Source organism: Guillardia theta (assembly GCF_000315625.1).
Source record: "Guillardia theta CCMP2712 unplaced genomic scaffold GUITHscaffold_58, whole genome shotgun sequence".
In the NCBI taxonomy this organism is placed as follows: Eukaryota; class Cryptophyceae; order Pyrenomonadales; family Geminigeraceae; genus Guillardia; species Guillardia theta.
In genome coordinates, this window is record NW_005434616.1 from 401609 (window position 1) to 414063 (window position 12455).

The following is a 12455-nucleotide window of genomic DNA, read 5'->3' on the forward strand; positions in this document are numbered from 1 at the left end:
AGGAGGAGGAGGAGGAGGCCGGGCAAGAGGGCGGTCAAGAGAGAAGCGGGGGAAGGCTGCATCGCGCGACAGCTCGTTAGCCGCCAAGAAGAAACAGGAGGAGCAGGAGAAGCACGAGGACGACGAGAGTCGCTCATATGGCGGGAGGCGATCGACGAGCAGGAGCAGGAAGAAAGGAAAGCACGGGAGGAGGAGAGGAGCCGACAGCGGGTCCGAGTACGAGAGCGGAGCGGAGAGCGTCGACCCTGGCACGCACGCCTCCTCCAGTGCTGCCCGTCATGCCATGGTGGAGAGGTCAAGGAAGAAGGAGGCAGAGAAGAGGAGGAGGAGGCAACTTTGGACCCTGCTGGCCTTCGCCATTGCGATTGGAGTGATCTGCTGGATGGTCGGCATCTCGTTCCTCGACCCGGACGCTACTCGCCCCTCCTCGTCTCGCTCGCGGTCTTCTCCTCCTCTCTCCCCGGAACGGAAGGGGATGAAGCCGCTGGCCTCCGTCGAAATCCGGGGGGAGGAGGACGCTGGGAGGAAGACGATGATGCATATCTACCACGGGCCGGAAGAGGTCGAGGGGGTGGAGGAGGATGTCGATCGCTTCATGCAGGCCATGAGAATCCCCTCGAGCTACCGCGAGCAGCTGCTGCAAAGCGCCTTCAATGCTCTTGACAGCGCCTTGCAGGATGGAGGATGGGAGGAGGAGGAGGAGGAGGAGGATGTTGGGACTCGAGGGAGGAGGAGCTCACCTACCGGCCAGCCTCTGGCGATGCTGCGGATTCAGAGCAGGGAGGACCCCTCCCAATCCCTCGAGCTGCCACTCTTTCATGACGGGAGCGACCGGAAAGGGGTGGAGGAAGACGTCGATCGCTTTATCTCCTCCCATGGCTTCGACCCCCAGCTCCGTTCCCAGCTCGTCAAGGGGGCATTGGACGCCCTGCGGGGGCAGTCGGAGGGGAGGAGTTTCTCAGCTCCTGCTGGTTTCCAGCAGGGGAACAGCTTCGGGGAGAAGTTCGAGGACTTCGAAGATGAGGCAGACGAGGGCGAAGAGGGAGGGGGTGAGCGGGAGGAAGAGGAGGAAGAGGAACAGCCAAGGGAGCAACCCAGGAGGACGGGAAAGAAGGAGCCTCCAATGAGGCAGCAGCAGAACGAAGGGGAAGAGGAAGGGGAGTTTGCGGAGGAGGACGAGGAGCACGAGCTGTTCCCCAAGGCAGCCAGGAAGGTTCCCAGGAAGCAGCTGGGGTCTGTGAAGCTGCGACAGGAGCAGGGAGGAGCCCAACTGCTCTTCCCCTTCTTCAGCGACTCAGATGAGAAGTCGCTCATGGCGGAGGCCAGGGAGTTTGCAAGGAGTCATAACATCAAGAGCTCGCAAGTCCCCAGCATCGTTGCCGCCGCTCTCAAGAAGCTGAAGAAGAAGAGGAAGGGATGAGGAGGAGGAGGAGAGGAGAGGAGGAGGAGAGGAGGTGGGGAAGGGCATGAAGGCATCTTAGGGCAACGGGGCTGGAAAAGCAGAGGGGCAGGAAGGAACGAGAGTAAGGGTTGACCTCCAGCACTAGCCCCAGCTGGGAAACAGCGACCTGCCCGCAAACCAGTGAGGAGTAGAGGGGAGGAGGAAGGAGGTGAAGGACCTTGAACTTGCTCCTGATCTTGTCAATGCGATCGGATACCTGTGCGAGGAAAGCATCAGAGATAGAGCAGAGAGTTTGAAGAAGTGAGAGGAAAGAAAGGGGAGGAGGATGAAGAGGAGATGATGATGATGATGATGATGATGATGATGATGTTCACGATGATGTTCACGATGACGATGATGACGATGATGCTACTGATGAGGAGGCAGAGACAGGAGGAGGAGGAGGAAGAGGAGAGACAAGGCTAACCTCAGGGTTGGTTACGTCTTCGATGGGAAGGAGTCGACTAGCTCGATGATCTGGTGAAGCGTCTTCCTACCTCGATCCGTGAAGTGCAGCCTCTGCATGTCCACACCCTTGAGCAGCCCTGCCACGTCGCTCGGAGCAGGATTGGCTGCTTTCCCTTCCTCCTCCTCCTCCTCTTGCTGCTGCTGCTCTCTTGCTGCTGTCTCTATCCCTGGTGCGTGCTGGTTCAGAGCTCATGGATGAAGAAGCTGCTGCTCACCTGCTTCTGGAGCGCTCTGCTGTGCCGAATCGATCTGCAGCCATGCTTGAGCACATCCTGCAGGCCTCGATATCACTGGTGAGAAGAAAACGGCTCCTCCTCCCCTTCTCCTTCTCCTTCTCCTGCTCCTGCTCCTGCTCCCTCCTCCCCCATCCCCTCCTACCTCTCTCCCTCCCTACTCCTTCCTCTTGCTCCTTATTCACTATCATCTCCTCAACCCCTTTTCCTTGTCTACCTGCGTAGTAGCCAAGCTCATGCCCGATCTCATGGCCTTTGTCAAGCCCGATGACACGCCCCTGCTCTCTTCCTGCAGGACTGGTGGGTCAGACGGTGGAGGGATGGCGGGGGAGGGGGGGGGGGAGGGGGGGGGCGGCAGAAATAGAAAGAAAAGAAATGGGGAGGAGGGAAGTAGGAAGAGAGAAGGGGGGTGGGGCAGAGGCGGGGGAATAGAAAGGAAAAGAGTAGGACGAGCAGGACATCTAAACCTTGTTGCTCTCCCGCTACCGCCCCATCTCGCTCGCCCTCCTAACGAGCATCGTAAGATTCCAAAGTTACGGGGATGATCGCTCCTAAGGGAGGAACGATGAAAGAGCAAGGCAAAGAGGGGGGGAGTCAAGGAGGAGTCAAGGAGGAGTCAAGGAGGAGCAGGATCAGGATCAGGAGGAGCAGGAGCAGGAGGAGCAGGAGGACGAGGAGGAGCAGGAGGAGCAGGAGGAGCAGGAGGAGCAGGAGCAGGAGCAGGAGCAGGAGCAGGAGCAGGAGGAGCAGGAGGAGCAGGAGCAGGAGCAGGAGCAGGAGCAGGAGCAGGAGCAGGAGCAGGAGCAGGAGCAGGAGCAGGAGCAGGAGCAGGAGCAGGAGCAGGAGCAGGAGGGCACGGGGGCTCTTACTTGTCTCCATGAAGCCTCCACGTCAACGATAGAGTCCCAGTCGGCCATCTGCACGTAGAGGGATGAACCAGGGGTGGTTATAACTTTATTTGCGGGGGTAGGGGTACTCCAAGTGAAGGGATTTACCACAGGCTCCCTCCCTTGGTAGCAAGGGAGGTAGCAACGAAGGAGGAAAGAGAAGGAATGGCGACTAACTTGACAAGTCTCCTCCTGTTCATCGTCCTCTTGGTCAGTCAAGAGACTCCGACGAGCGGATTCTTGCCTCCTGTCCCCCGCATCCTTCACAGACCTGTCAGACACTCGTTACCTCTCAGATGCGAGAACGAGGATGGGCGTGGCAACGGGGAGGAGAGGGAGGGAGCAGAGAGCATCTTCGATAGAGCGGGCAAGAGCAGATACGAGTCCTTCTACAAGAATGCAGCAGACAGTCAGGCTATCGACGTGGAGTCGACGACCTTGAAGGTTGAGAAGCAAACGAATCCGTTCTTCGTCGGGTACTCCGATGCAGAGCTGGCAGGTGTGTGGGCTGTGCATGAGAAACATTATGGTGCTCGGCCAGAGGAGGAGCGGAGGGTGCTTCCGACGTTAGGAGACATGCCGATCTTCGGGGCACCCATGATGGAGGAGAAGGCAGAGCTGGAGGAGGAGGAGGAGGAGGAGGAGAAAGAATTGGAAGGCGTGCGGTTCTTGTGCTCGAGCGTGGAGAACCCTGCGAGCAACTTCGACGTAGTTGTTGACCCTGACGTGCACTGGGATGACTTCATCTCTATCCTGGAGAAGGAGGCAGGAGGAAGAGTAGCTTTCGAGTACGATGCTGGAGAAGGGAGGAGGTCTGTGGGGTCGGAAGAAGACTTTGAGGGGATGTGGGACGACGTTCAGCAGAAGAAGGTGTGTTGAGAGTTGGTTGCAAACTTGCAATGGAGAGCACTGAAATGTTTGTTTTTACTTACAGTTATCAACAGTTCAAGTTTTTTTCAGGTCTGCATAAAGTCAATTCTGAGAGCTGGGAGGTCCTTCTAGTGACGGACGGAGGAGGAGGAGGAGGAGGAAGAGAGGGAGGGGCTGAGGAGGAGGAGAGAAAGAGCATTGAACAGGCAGACTAGCAAATCTCATCGCCCTCCTCGCGTCGTTCTCCTCTTTTGCAGGCTGGCGCAGTATGCACGGCTGCTAAGTGTGGGCGGAAAACTTGTCGAAGGAGGACGAAAGAAAGGATAGCGTACAGCAGATGAAGCCTTCGTCCCTATATCAATCGTCCGACATCTTTGTCTCCTCACTGGTGCCTGCGGACATATCATCCATGCTCTGCATGTTTACAGCTCAAGTGCTTCACCTTTGTCGTCCCCTTCCTTGATTGTCCCGTCCGTCCCCTCCATCTTACTCCCCTCCCCATCCTGCGATGGAGGATTTTCGGAGCTGTCCTCCATCGGCGTGTCTGCAACCTGGTTGTCCTACGATGACGTCAGGTTTCGAATTCCACTACGTCACAATCCAATCTCTCTCTGCCAAAATTTCCGATTCTCCCCTCTTCTTTCTGAACTATTTCAACCTCTCCCCTTCCTCTCAAGCACAGTCTCTCCTGGTGCAACGCTCTCTCTTCCCCTCTATCTCTGTCTTGATCTCTGTCTCTGTCTGTCCTCGCCATCAGACCTGCGCCACGAAGTTTGAGTCGCACACCTCATGCTCTGACACGATGGTTGTGACCGACAGAAGCTGCGCAGACAGCAATATCAAACTCACGCCCAGCTTGCCTTCACCTCAAGTGGTCGAAGCAAGCAGGAGAGCACTTCATGTTACCTTGTCAACGGCTGCTAAAAGTTTCAATTTCGTCTTGTGATGTCGGTGAGGCGAGAGTAGAAGCTCGCAAAGTCGCTGGACTGTGAAGGGGGGCCTGAAGGAAACGGAAGCCACAACTCAACAGGAGGGCACAAGGACTTGTGACAACGTACCCGTGGAACTGAGCGAGGATGCTGTAGAGCCGGTTGCAGCTCTCCTGGTACGTTGCTTCCCCTGCCAGGCCCGGCGTAGGGATAACCGGGAACTGCTCGCTGCTATCTTCAAGAATATTCTTCAGCTGGAAAACCAATAGATGGACGAGGCTCGCCCAGTTGTAGCTGCAGACAAGTCAGAACAAGTAAGGAGATATGCCGAGAAGAGCGAAGGAACTACCTAACTATCCCTGTCCTTGCGATCTCCTGTATGGCAGACATCAAAACTTCGTTCATCGCCTTACTCTCGGCTCCTGCAAACGCTGTTGACAGCAAAAGATAGAAGTCATTCCTCGTCCTCCTCCTGCTCCTCCTAGTCCCCCCCCCCGCCCCCCCCCCCCCTCCCTCCTCCTCCTATCTTATTAGTTCTACGCACATTCGATCGCCTGCTGTGTCTCCTCATGAGTTGGCATCGAGGGAGCCTCCACTTCGGGCCTGGTCACCATGAAGTTGTCATGAGAAAGATCCCCAGACTGATCTTGTTCGCAAGTTCCGCTGTCTTTTCTCGCGGACTTTTGTATAATTTTCATTTTCCACCAATGATTCGTCCGAAAACAATGATTCGTCCGAAAACAAATCCCTCACGTCATTCTATCACGATTGCGTGCTTGCTGTACCACGTTTTACTCCCTCCCGCCATTTTTCATGGGATGACCTGTCGCTCCTAAGGTAGAGCTGGGGTCACCTCTTCAACCCTCTACTCTACATCTCATTCTGATTACCAAAAGGTCACGAGATTCTTGCTCAATCTAGCTTATCCTCTCATCTCCCACCCAACACCACTGATTCCTCGCTCCTCTGTCGATTTCTTACCAAACCTCTGATCCCTCTGTGCCCACTTGTTCTCCTCACACCCCTTCCTCGACATGCCTCTCCCATCCTATCTCGCTCATGCGTCAGACTGGCATTGTCTCCCTCCCATCCTTCCTTCCTCCCTCCGCGCCTCATCCCCCCATCCAGGCGACTGCATGCTCGTGGTTCAGTGGCGGAGGAAGCCCGTCGTAACCAACGTAACGGTTCTTGTGGCAAGAACGGTTACGCCATGGCATACTTGTAACCGGACGGTAAACTCAGTGAAACGTTCGCCGGGAGTCCGGGCCCCGGGCCCCGGGTACGTCAGTGGGCCCTTCGGAAGTTCAGGCGACTTCAACGGGTCGTGACTGAATGTCCTCGTACTGATTTTTAACTTAACTTTGAGTAAAAGACTGAAGAGTGACTTGAGCGATTATTGTACCTCCCACCCCCGCCCCCGGCAGGCACTGAAGAGCAGGGTTGAGGAATACCCCACCCATCTTGAAGCGACAAGAACTATGAAGCATAGGGGGTGGGGGGTTGACTCTGTTACCGTACCCCTACCTACCCTCAGCCACGGGTCCGTGCGTTTGACTGCGGAATTACCGGGGCCCCTCATGGCTGCATGGTTGTTATGCTCGACGGCTGGGGACGACATGGAGGAGGAGGAGGGAGAGAACAAGCTCGGGGGGTTCGAGCGACAGTACAACAACGTCATCTCATCGTTCACGTCCATCATTTGCTGCAAGGAATCGGAGCTTGGGCACATGAGACAAGAGGAATGTTCGCGCCAGCGATCACCAGCGTTCCGCCCGATCAACATGCTGGAAGTGCAGGATGTCCACCAGAATCCCGCTGCTTGTGAGGGCCGGCATGGCAGCGGTCTCCACATTAGGAGGCAGGTCGAGTATGACTATGATGTAACCTTGAGGGACTTCAACGTCAAACGACCGTATGGTTGTCACGGTGAATGAGTCTTGATCTTGACAATGGGTCGACAGGTTATTTGACGAGATGAAAGAGTTGGATGCAAAGTTGGACACTCTCACGCATGAGTTTCATCAGGTAGCACAATGTTCAATCGGAAGTGAAGTGAGCCCGTGCTGTTTACAGATCGAAACGATGCAGCTTATATTCGGCAAAGCTCGGTATGCATCTAATCAAATTTCTGCATCATGGATTGATAGCGAAAATTATTGTACAGAGAAAATGAAATCAGAGAAGCAAGGAAAAAAGAGCTGAGGACACAGGTAACTTTTGCATATGACTTTTTGACGACCTGTAAGCGATTTTCTCTATCCAAGATTTTCAAACTTCGAGAAAGGAGGAATGAAGTTCGCAAGGAGCTGAATGCTTGGAATTGTCAGAGGATATCAACCAAGTACAAGACCCTCGAGACTGTAAATTCTGTTTCAAGCAAATGACTTGCCAATATTTTAATGTTGAACTTTCTTGTTTGCTCATAGCCGAGTAGAACCATTCCAGTCACACGTTTACCTTTGAGCAACACAACGGCAGCATCACGGTGCATCCCATGTTCAGCTGAGAGAGGGGAGCACACCGGAGTCTGACGGTCCGGTCGGATCAGACAACTGTAGTGACTCAGTAGGCTATATATGCCTCCAAGAACCTCACAGAGTCAATCTTTCTTATTCGGCGGTAAACTTGACTCGGAAACAAAAGTTAAAGATCAGTACGAGGACAATCAGGAGAGTCGAGGAGGCTTGACCCTGACACTGTCGCACAGGCCAAACGGCGAGAAGAGAAAAGACAGCGAGAACCAAACCTAAACCTGCCGACTGCTGTCCCCCAAACTTAACTGATACCTTCACTTAACTGCGCGCTGGACAATCCCCCCGCGCCGCCATGCCAGCGATGTCGCGGTGGCCGCCGCCGAAGGAATGAGACGCATACCGGGATGCACCCGCGATGATGGCAGCGTAGGACAGGGAGGCCTTGAGCTGACGAAAGATCCTGGACCGGATGCGTTTGCAAGTCGGATCACCTGAGACGTCTTGCGAGGCCGAGAGACCATCCAGCGCTACCGTTTCCTTGTTCGCCGAGCGATCCGCCAGCCACCACAGAAAGCGCAACGCATCGTCCTGCAAGAGGCCATCAGTGCTGGCGATGATGGGAAGAAAGGCCTTTGGCGGGACGTGCTGAGCATATGCATTACGATGCCCTCGGATCTTCCGCTGTGCTGCCGCTTGCAGTTTGCTCCGAGCGAGGTCCGGGATTCCATCATTGTCAAAAACATGTGACATGCTGAAGTCCAGGATTAACCCATGCCATCCGCCTCCAGTAGCCATCAGTTGTGGAAGTTCAAAGTCCCCTACATGATGATCTTCAGGGCCATGTTGGGAAACGTTCTGCCTGGTGCCGGGTACGCCCTGCACGTGGACACGGCATCTCACTCCGGAATCTTTGATGAGGGTACTGAGGACGGCATTGCACTTCTCATGCGCATCAGTCCATAACTGGCTGCGGTGCCTGCAGGTTGCCATGTGTGTGGTCCCCCCAGGATGACGGAGAAGATGATGGCATCTATCGCAGTGCGGCGGGAGGTCAACCGGCAATCCATGAAGAAACTTGTCAGCGGCAGCCACCAAGCTGATGGGCTGCTGCTCAAAGATCCCAAGGTTTGTACTTTCCATGATCGAGTGCCAAATCGTGCGCTGAGGGGTAAACTGAGACAGAAGTTCATCAACCGGGTGGCCTGGTACTCGAAGGGGAGTAGAGAAGCTGGGGTGGTGTGCCAACAAAGATCTCTGGCGCTCAGAAAGGTGAGCCCGAATACTGCGGAACCGAGGAAACTCCGAGAGGAACTGAGCCGTGAGCTCCCGCTGGGCGGGGATGAAAAGCGCACTGCCCGACGTCCCAAATAATTCCGGCGAGGGGATCCAGCCATTGTCGCACGCCTGAGGAAGCTCCGCCAAGGAGGTGTACGCCGAGATGCCCTGCTCCATCAAGTGCCTGTGAGTGTCCAAGAAGGCAGCCAGCATGGGGACAACATCCCCAGCGTCCGCTTGCTGCGGTTGGCGGATTCGAAGCTCAGTGTCAGAATTGATCCGGTGGAAAAGTGGCGGTGTAGGTAACATCCAATGCTGGAAGATGGCAATTTCACCCGCCCATTTGAGAAACTTGGCAGTCGCCGACCAGAATGCGGTGTGGGCCACGCCCTCCTGCGGGGTGAACCCATCTCCTCCAGCACTATAAGGCAACTGACGTTTGAAATAGGCAAAGTGAAGGTCAGATGGAGGGGTGTCAGGGGCAGGTTGCAGGTCAGATAAACCCTCCTGTGCCTGGTTCTGTGGCCACTGAAACACCTTCGCCAGGAGACGGAGATTCGCGACGTCAAAGCACTTGCACTGGGCAGCTGTCAAGGCCGGGGAAATTCCACGCAAGAAGTATTGGAGGGTGGGAACGTGGGTCGTTTTCAAGAGCTGCTTGAGACCCAACGCAATGGGAAATTGTTCCAACTGGGTCAATTCAGCATTGAGGGCATTCACCTTGGCAGTGATAAACTCTTGCTGGAAGGACTGAGATCCTATCGGGATACCTCCAAGGATGATCCCCTGGCCGCGGAAGGCAAACTGCTGCAAGCCCGGGTACCTGCTGCAAATATGCTCTTGGATGGCTTGTTGCTGACTAGATTGAAGTTCGCACCAGGACGAGGAGAATATCTGCGAATCTCTGGGTTGAATCTCCAATCCTAGCTCTTGTTTTAAAGTATCAACCAGCGATGCAGTGGCCTGTGCGGCAACTGAGAGCTTTCCAATAACAGCCATGTTATCCGCATAGGCCGGGAAGACACAGTCGGGAAAGGTCTCTGCGACTTTGACCAGGGAAGGGAAGGTGGTGTGCGCAAAGAGAGCCATCGCCAAGGGGTCCCCCTGAGAAACTCCCGTGGTGGCCGAAAAAGCCCGAGTCTCTCGCTGATGTTTCAGAAATAACTTACCTGCCTGGCCATAATATTGATGAACATACGGAAGGACTCCTTGGGAAAAGTTTTCACAACGATGCTCGGGAGCAAGGAGGATGTCAAATAGCCGTTGGCGAGAGATCTCATTGAAGGCATTTCTTGCGTCGATCATGATGATTACCGTGGGATCAAAATTATCAGACTCACCTTCGCCCTGGTCTGGGAATGGGTTGGCAAAAGAATGGGGTCCTAACAGGCATTCGATGGTCTTGCAGAATTTGAGGCAACCTTCCTCCAGACCCACGCAAAATTGCAGGACCCGAGAGTGACTGAGGGTGAAGTGGCTCTCTAAAGATTTTCGGTAGAAACGACAGAAGATGCTAGACACAATCCTTTCTTATCCCATCCGATGATCAGCCGCTCTACCGTACGGTAGGAAGTATTCATACGTCAAAGGCTCCGAGGGCGGCCGGCCCGGAAATTGACCCCGGATCCCTCAGGTCCATTTTCAAACCACGATGACCGAAGCTGAGTTCAGCGAGTCAGCTTTATTCTGACTGCCTCCGGTAGAGGGGCCTGAGGGTTTGTTGACTACTGGGAGCCTGGAAGGAGGCGAGTTCTTTTTTGTCTGGGCAGATAGATCAATTCTTCAGCCATGTTCCTGTTAATTTAAGCTACTTCTGGGTTAAAATAACACACTTCTTGCCTCTCCCATTGACCTTTTTTTTAGGATTTATTCCTGTCAATCTGAAACTCACAATCTTTGGGGTTGTTTTCTGGCGAGACATGCTAATTTACTCAGTTCTGACTTATTTTAACCTAGTTCTGACTTATTTCCGGCACAATGTTCCCCAATAATAGACGGCAATCTTCCGGCTTCAAACACCATACCCCCCATTTGTTACCCTCTACCCCCTTGTCCCCCCTGAGAAGTTGACACCCCTCTGGTAGGGTGGGTGTGGCTCGCGTAATTGTCCTCCTTTACCTCTGCGCCCACGACAAGCTCTCTTGCTCTGCTCCTCCTGCTCCTGCTCCTCTGTAAGCTCAGTCCTCCCTCTCTCAGGCTCCATCCTCCCTCTCTCCCTCTCCCGCCCCCTACTTTCGTCGAGGTCCGGACCAGTCTGTTGATTTAAGTCTATCGTAGCATCTGCGAGTCAGCCTCGAGCCCTCTAGCAGCATGCCAGAGTTTATCCGAGCGACCAGCGCCACCAACGACGACGCCGACGACTACGAGGACGCAGCCGATTTCCTTCGGTTTCCTTTCTTCTGTTGCGGAAGAGACAAGGACAACAAGCATCTGAAGATTCGAAGCAGCAAGCTCTCGTACCTGCCGCAACAGACCCTGTACAGCCATCAGTCTGCGGAGCCGCGCTACACCGCGCAGGAGACTGCGGGAGAGTCTCAGTACGCAGGTATCCTCGAGCAGCCAAGAAGTGAACAAAAACGTATGCGCCTAGATTACGCACAAGCCCTGCAGACCTGCAAGGAGAAGCGACCGTGAGTACAGCATGCTACCGCATCTCTGATTGCTGCTGCTGACCATCGGGTCTTGAAGGCTATTCGCCGAGATGGGATCGTATAATCGCGAGATCCGCAGGCTGACAGAGGAGATTAAGCAGGTGAGACAAGCTCCATGTGTAGCAGCTTGACGGATCATGACGTGCATGGCTCCGACAGATCGAGGCGATGCAGCTGATGTGCGGCAAGTCTCGGTGAGTGAGTGCAGTCAGAGAGAGGAGTAGAGGAGGGTGGGGTGGGGGGTGGGGGTGGGGGGTTTAGGAAGCTGACCGGACGTCGTCATGGCAGGACCAACGTGGAGCGAGAGATCCGGAAGCAGAACTTGCAGCAGCAGGTCGGGGAGAGCATTACTTTGCTGTGGTGGGGAGGTTGAGCTAAGCGTGTGTGGTGCAGCTCATACGGATGAAGAGCAAACGAGGCGAAGTACAGAGGGAGCTTGTGACATGGAACTCGCGGAGAATCTCAGATACATCGTTGCCATCCCCTGTCCGGAGCTCGCCGATAGAATAGACCTGAAAGCCCTACAAGTACCTCCTTCATCCAGATACTGCTCAACACTCGAGTGGGAGCCCTGATGGCTTTGATGTAGGATTAGAGCATACCTGAAGTGTCAATGAACTCTACATACATGAGCTGTTCGTATGCTTGATCTGCTATCTCCCCCTCCCTTGCTCACCAACTCCGAGGGCAGTATAGCCCTGTTGCCGTGCTGGATGTGAGGTCAGAGCTTGCCGAGGCTATGCTTGACCTCTGCGCCCTAGGACCGATGACCTCCGTAGGCGATGATGGACATCGACAAGATGCTCAGCGGCAAGAGCAGCAGCCTTGCTGACATGGGCGAGATCAACAAGGAGTGTTACATGACCGTGCGAGACATCAAGCAGAAGCTGGTACTGTTAACAGTGTCTGCTTCGTCGCTTGGCCTTGCATGATCAGGCCATCATGGGGTGTATCGATCGCATGGCTCATCCGTGGGGCTCGAGCAGTACTTGAGCACGCCATCGATAACCCGGTCGAGGGTAAACAACTACGTTAGAAGATGCGTACTTCGACGGGAGCTAGTCAAGACAGTACAACCCATGGGAGCCAAGGAAGCCTTATACTGACTACCTGTCGCTGGGTGGTATTGCGTGCACTTTGAGCAATATTCACTTAGGTAGTGTTCTGAGAGGTTTTGAATGCCTTTTGCGGTGTACTTGTTCCTATTTTGTGGCCCCTACCCTATCA

The 12455-nt window shown here is 54.6% G+C and overlaps 6 protein-coding genes across 6 annotated transcripts in view; 4 read left to right on the forward strand and 2 right to left on the reverse strand.

Annotated features, from left to right (window-relative positions):
• The window catches only part of GUITHDRAFT_112364 (hypothetical protein), a gene marked incomplete at both ends in the record, with an annotated part of 3975 nt that extends 2555 nt beyond the window's left edge, over window positions 1-1420 (forward strand). Inside the window, one exon of the mRNA XM_005828581.1 lies at window positions 73-1420. Coding sequence (XP_005828638.1) covers window positions 73-1420 — 1348 coding nt within the window. The remainder of the gene's footprint in view (window positions 1-72) is intronic.
• A 459-nt stretch (window positions 1421-1879) lies between these two features.
• GUITHDRAFT_112365 (hypothetical protein) lies at window positions 1880-2392 on the reverse strand (the record flags this gene model as incomplete). Its single annotated transcript, XM_005828582.1, has 3 exons — window positions 1880-2076; window positions 2125-2158; window positions 2360-2392. The coding sequence occupies 3 exons, from the start codon at window positions 2390-2392 to the stop codon at window positions 1880-1882; spliced, it is 264 nt and encodes an 87-aa protein (XP_005828639.1).
• An 802-nt stretch (window positions 2393-3194) lies between these two features.
• GUITHDRAFT_112366 (hypothetical protein) lies at window positions 3195-3908 on the forward strand (the record flags this gene model as incomplete). Its single annotated transcript, XM_005828583.1, has 1 exon — window positions 3195-3908. The coding sequence occupies one exon, from the start codon at window positions 3195-3197 to the stop codon at window positions 3906-3908; it is 714 nt and encodes a 237-aa protein (XP_005828640.1).
• Window positions 3909-4652: 744 nt separating this feature from the next.
• On the reverse strand, window positions 4653-5864 carry GUITHDRAFT_141902 (hypothetical protein; the record flags this gene model as incomplete). The annotated part of the gene is made up of 6 exons (XM_005828584.1): window positions 4653-4658; window positions 4686-4721; window positions 4806-4899; window positions 4958-5122; window positions 5178-5250; window positions 5810-5864. 6 exons carry the CDS (start codon window positions 5862-5864, stop codon window positions 4653-4655), a joined length of 429 nt encoding a protein of 142 aa, XP_005828641.1.
• Window positions 5865-7471: 1607 nt separating this feature from the next.
• GUITHDRAFT_153792 (hypothetical protein) lies at window positions 7472-8022 on the forward strand (the record flags this gene model as incomplete). The annotated part of the gene is made up of 2 exons (XM_005828585.1): window positions 7472-7762; window positions 7794-8022. Coding segments are annotated over 2 exons (208 nt in total), but the record flags the coding sequence as incomplete, so codon positions are not given.
• A 2865-nt stretch (window positions 8023-10887) lies between these two features.
• On the forward strand, window positions 10888-12160 carry GUITHDRAFT_112370 (hypothetical protein; the record flags this gene model as incomplete). Its single annotated transcript, XM_005828586.1, has 5 exons — window positions 10888-11207; window positions 11266-11329; window positions 11388-11422; window positions 11517-11562; window positions 12008-12160. 5 exons carry the CDS (start codon window positions 10888-10890, stop codon window positions 12158-12160), a joined length of 618 nt encoding a protein of 205 aa, XP_005828643.1.
• Between the last annotated feature and the right edge of the window lie 295 nt (window positions 12161-12455).